This window comes from Lepidochelys kempii, chromosome 1, assembly GCF_965140285.1.
Source record: "Lepidochelys kempii isolate rLepKem1 chromosome 1, rLepKem1.hap1, whole genome shotgun sequence".
NCBI lineage: Eukaryota > Metazoa > Chordata > Testudines > Cheloniidae > Lepidochelys > Lepidochelys kempii.
The window spans coordinates 232,824,003-232,830,002 of record NC_136380.1 but is presented as its reverse complement, the minus strand read 5'-3'; the positions used below and the strand labels follow the sequence as shown (position 1 = coordinate 232,830,002).

General features: G+C 40.1%; 1 protein-coding gene across 1 annotated transcript in view; it reads left to right on the top strand.

Moving 5' to 3' along the window:
• The first annotated feature begins 227 nt into the window (after positions 1 to 227).
• GYS2 (glycogen synthase 2) overlaps positions 228 to 6,000 on the top strand; it is a 68,503-nt gene continuing 62,730 nt past the window's right edge. Inside the window, exon 1 of the mRNA XM_073329679.1 lies at positions 228 to 348. Within this exon, the coding sequence (XP_073185780.1) occupies positions 228 to 348 (121 nt within the window). The remainder of the gene's footprint in view (positions 349 to 6,000) is intronic.

Below are 6,000 nucleotides of genomic sequence, written 5' to 3'. Positions count from 1 at the left end.
CTCTGCTACCAGCTGCCTACCAAGTCCATGGGATTTCACTGAGCTAGTTTAATACTCATAGTCAGACAGTTTAAACCCATTAGCTCCCAGCTAGTGGAGTAAATTGGCTCTGCCAAGCCTAGCTCTCAGGCAGATTTTGCCAATCAAAACCAAAGAGAGAAACAAAAATAACTATAAATTTAATAAAGGTTGCAGCCTGCATTGTAAGAGCTAAACGCTGAAGCAAAATGCCTCTGGTTAGATCACTGTCTGTGACCTCTCTTAATGGGCTTCCTCAGTGGGAGGATGAAGACCTGCCAGTGGAGGATTTATTGCTCTTTGAAGTCGCTTGGGAAGTTACCAATAAAGGTCTGTACACACTTTATGTGTTAATATGATTGTCTTTGGGGTAGTGTGTGTGTGTGTGTGTGTGTATATATATATAATGTGTGTGTGGGGAGGGAATGGATACAAATATTAAGTGGGAACTGTGGAAATGAATGTTTCATAAATGCAGCTAGATGTTTTATTTAGGAAGAGAGTTTAGGAAATTGTCAAAAGAGGTGTGTCATTCTGTGTACATGTGTGAGCACGGAAGCACGTGTGATTGTATATGTGCTATATCTGTGTGCTTATTCAGAATGCAAGTGTGTAACCCATGTATGTATATTTGTCCATGTACAGACTTTTGTGCACCAGTCACAAAAACATGGGCGAGTGTGTAAGTGTTGTGCATATCTGTGTGTGTAGATATATGGCTGTTACTGTGTTTGTATTGCTGTGCTGTATATGTCTGTGAGACTGATTTTTTAACTGATGCAAAATCTTTGTGAATGCAAAGCATGAAAATAAGTATTTGTAAGACAGTAATTACATTCAAGTGCAGTGATTTTCTTCAGCCTTCCCTTGCAGAATGAAAGGTCATATTCTCAACTGGTGTAAATCGACATAGCTCCACTGAAATCAGGAGTAGAACCGAGAAGTCAGTAGGGCTGCATCAGTTGACACCAGTTAAAAATCTAGCCAAATATTTACAAGCATGTCTAAAGGCAGACATTGTATGAGAGCTTTCATGGTTGGTGCATGGGATCATATTTGAACTCTGCACATTGCTCTAGCTAATATGACCTCTCTGCCAGAGTAACTTCAGATTTAAAGTGCTAATAGGGCTGTCCTACTTCAACAAAGCAGCATGAGTTCAGCAAAGGGGAAAAGGCAGTAATGTTGCAGCATAAATGAGTTACTACCAGTCAATGATTGACATTGTGTATCTTGCTGCCTGTGGGGATAAATAAAGAGAAGATTAGTTGAGGAATAGATTGTCTTTTAGGGTTCAGATGTTACAGATTACAAATGTAAGTGAGAGGAACGGATAGTCTTAGGGTTAACATTCTACCTGCAAAAAGAAAAGGAGTACTTGTGGCACCTTAGAGACTAACTATGCTCAAATAAATTTGTTAGTCTCTAAGGTGCCACAAGTACTCCTTTTCATTTTGCGGATACAGACTAACATGGCTGCTACTCTGAATTCTACCTGGAGTATTCTGCAAGTATAACACTTATTTTTACTAATGTGCATGGAAAGCAATTGGCAGGTAGATGGCAGCAGAACATGGCTAAATCAAAGGGTTCTATATAACGTATAATTTAAATCCACAGTGTAAATTCTTTCTGTGCATTTACAAAGCACACAATGGGCCATATTCTCATTGATGTAGCTCTGCTGACCTCAGTGAAGCTACACAGATTTACCCTACTAATCCAGTCCAATTAAATGATTTGGAACTCAACAAGTTTGAACAGAATGTGCTAGCAGTTACACCAAGTAATGACTTTATACTTTATGTCAACCTGAACCTTAGCACTGATTGAATTAGCCATAGCAAACAATTTATATCTTACATCAGAGCCTTCTTACAAATTGTCCCTTAATCCATCCTGGTTTGAAGTACTTGTTCTAATTATTATTTATTTATATTTATTTATTTATTATGTATATACATATATTTGAGCAAATGTTTTTTGCAAGGTCTTTGGAGCTTGTGCTCCTTCAAGCAGTGGATATTTTGCCTGTGTGTTTGGGCCATCTAAGTCATGTGCTTTGATACTGTTTCCTGATAGGGTGACCTCACTTTTATAAACAGCAGTAGTTCCTAGAGAAATCTCTGGTGCTATAAGTCTCCCATGGCGAGGGTGGGCAGAACTTTAGAGTCATAGGAAAGTGAGACATAGGAAAGGATAAAAGGGCCTAAGAAATATTAGGACATAGGAAAGGATATCGTGTCTTCCTTTGCAAAAGAAAGAACAGAATTTTAGGCAAAGGGGAAAAGGCAAATACATTGACCGCACCCCCACCGGGTATGGTGGCACGCGCCTGTAATCCCAGCTACTTGGGAGGCTGAGGCTGGCGATTGCTTGGGCTCAGGCATAGTGCGCCGCAGCCCAGAACCCCTATCAGGTGTCTGGTGCCACTGACAGCCTGGCCAGCGGGTGGCTGAAGAAATGGCTAAAACAACACAAACGACGTGTTGTGATCGGTGCCCTCTCTATGAGGGCTGATGGACCAATCAATCAAGGTAACATTGACACTCCCCAAGATTTAAATATTGCTGGGTTCCTTCCTGACAGATGGGGAGACTGAGACAAGCCAGGCTTACTTTGGGCCTCATTTTCATTTAAGCTAAGCCCCCTTTACAGCTCTCTGGCAGTATATTACTTCTCAGGAGCCTCACTTCCTCCCTGTCTAGTGTTCCTTCTTGCTGGCTCCATTTAGTTGGCATGGAGCCATGCATCCACAGGATAGTATATATGGCCTTTTACTATCTTCTGTCTCAGCATGGCATATTGTTCCATATTCTGAGTGTGGAACATGTTCAAAGTGTCTCCGGTCAAGAGAGCTTTCTGATCCTCCCCCCTTTATATCTCTTTTCCTTGCTACTGCTCATGCTGAGTTAAAGTTCACTTGTATTTATTTGAAATCACTCAATAGTCTTTCATCTTCTCTGTTTAACACCCTCACTCCCAGACAAGCAAAGATATTACATGTAGGGTGGCCGAGCAAGCATTTCTAGCACTCTGTGCAAATTTGGGCATTAATCAAAGCTCTTCCCTAAATATTGATGTAAACAAGAACTAGTCACCCAAATGTAACCACAATATATACTAGTCGTATCATGAATAATTTGAAGTCGTATCATGAATAATTTAAAATGAAGGATACCCATCCAACTTAGTGAGCAAAATGTAACTTGTAATGCATGAGCTTCCTTGCTTTTTTATTATGCTCGTTTGTTTAAGGGCAAAACACTCCCTTTTGCAGAAGGTGCCTGGCTTGGAAAGCTGTAGAACCGCACATGTCTATTGCGGAAGTGAAACAAGGTTGGCAGGCCATGGAAGCATGCATCTTACATGCTGTAAAGCAGTGCTCCACTTTGTGCTCACTCCTCAGTAGCACAGAGGGAGGGTTTTGGTGCCAGCTAGGGAAAGGACAGGGCCTTGTGTAGAGTGGCCACAAACTACATGGATCTATGGTCTAAAGCCTCAATAGAATCATAGAAATGTAGGACTGGAAGAGACCTTGATAGGCCTCTTAGTTCAGTCCCTTGCACTGAGGCAGGACTAAGTGTTATCTTCTAGACCATCCATTACAGGTGTTTGTCTACCTGATTTTAAAAACCTGCAATGAAGGAGATTCTGCAACCTCCCTAGGTAATTTGTTTCAATGCTTAGCTACCCTTACAGTTAGAAAGTTTTTCCTAAGGTCTCTAACTTAAATCTCCCTTTCTGTTTTTTAAGCCCATTACTACTTATCCTGTTCTCAGTAGTTAAGGAGAACAATTTATTACCCTCCTCTTTGTAACAACCTGTACATACTTGAAGACTATCATGTCTTCCCTCAGACTTCTCTTCTCCAGACTAAACAACCCCAATTTTTTCAATCTTTCCTCATAAGTCTTGTTGTCTAGATCTTTCATCATTCATGTTTGTTGTTGCTGTCCTCTGGACTTTCTCCAGTATGTCCACATCTTTCCAGAAGTGCGGTGCCTGGAACTGGACACAGTACTCCAGCTGGGCCTTACCAGTGCTGAGTAGAGTGGAAGAATTACTTGCTTACAACACTCCTGTTAATATAACCCAGAATGATTGCTTGTTTTGCAACAGTATCGCATTATTGGCTCATTTAGTTTTGATCAACAATAACCCCTGGCCAGATCCTCTTATGCAGTACTCCTCCCTAGGCAGTCATTTCCCATTTTGTATTTGTGCAGTTGGACATTCCTTCCTAAGTGTCCTACTTTGCATTTATCCTTATGCAATTTCACCTTATTTATTTCAGACCATTTCTCCAGTTTATCATGACCAATTTGAATTCTAATCCTGTCCTCCAAAGAGTTTGCAACCCCTCCCAGCTTGCTATCCTCCACAAACTTTATAAGTCTACTCTCTAAGCCACTATCCAAATCATTTATGAAATTATTAAATAGAACCAGACCCAGGACAGATCCCTGTGGGACCCCACTTGATATGCTCTTCCAGCTTGACTGTGAACCAACCATTCATAACTACTCTCTGAGGAATCTTTCCCAACCAGTTGTGCACCCACCTTATACAGTAGTACACATGTGGAAATATCTAATAGATGGATGTTATAGGCCACTAATAAAGACTGCGGCAGCATCCATGGAGAGGCTACACAGTTCCTCGTTGTCCTTGCCTCATCCCTTTAAACCTTGTATGTCCCCGGCAAAAGTCAATTTGCTCAAGCTGTTCAGGGAGGATGAGAATTTGTCTCTTACGCACTAATTTTGTTACTTGCCATAGTCATTAGCCTGGATTAGCGAGGTTTCCATTGCTTTGATGAGAGAGTTTTTAGTCACTTTATGAAGTTGATAACTATATTGAGATGTTTGATTAATATGTATATTAGCATCTCTCTTTTTGCATATTGTCTGTATTATTCAGTCTGTCTTCTAAACAAAGAAAGATCTAAAGTGGTACAATGCTCAACAACAAAAAAAGAAAATACTCTAGGCAGGTGACCAGTTCTTATCACTACCTAAATATAAACCCATTCACTCAGTGTTCAGGCCCATTACAGTGCTCCTGGAACAGTGTTCTTTTAATCTGAAAAAGCAAAGCTGCCTGGAGAAGAATTCATTCCCCGTCCATACACCAGCTTCAGTCTCTACCTCCATTTCCCTGTGTACCATTTCTTCCCATCTCTCTGGCTCCATTCCTCCACCAGCTGTTCCTCTGTAGCTCCTTCTTCCCTCTCACCTTTGGGGATGGGAGTTGTATTAGTTTTTTGGGGTGAGGGAGTCAAGTGAATGAGTTGTGGGTACGTAGTGTGCGTGTAATTGATGTACCTATTTATTTAGGTATTTATGAGCCCCACCACTATAGTATCTGAGGTATTCCTAGGTGTTTAAAAATAGAATGGGAAGAGCACAACATGGAGGAAGAAGGGAAATTTAGACTGGAGGGAGAAAAACTAAAACTGGTCAAATTTTCAGCAAAATTTGTTACACAAAAATGTGTCTTCAACGAAATAAACGTTTTCTTACAAATCAGTTTTAATCCTTTTCATCTTTGTTTTTTAAAGTTTCTAAACAAAATATTTCAAACTGTTTTGTTTTAGTGGGACCCCCCCCCCTCGCAACACACACACTTATTTTCCCCTCTTATTATTTTATTTGGAAAAGGTGGGGAATTTTTTTTTTAAAACAGCAAAAACAAAAGTGAGAGGTTTTTTCCCCACTGAAATGAAATTTCAAAATTTTTGGTCAAAACTGAATAATTTTGAATGGAAAAACTTTATTTTTGTTTCTTGGAAATTTTTCTTGGCATGTTTTTTGACTTGCTCTGAAGCATGCATAGAAACAGACAGATGATACACTAGCTGTTTAGAAAGAAGTAAAGAAAACAAATGAAGGAACAGAAAAAAGGAAGAGAAGGGAGAGTAAAATAAGGAAGAAAGTAAATTCCAGCCTGTGCCCCATTGTTGTTTGGTGAAGGTTAATA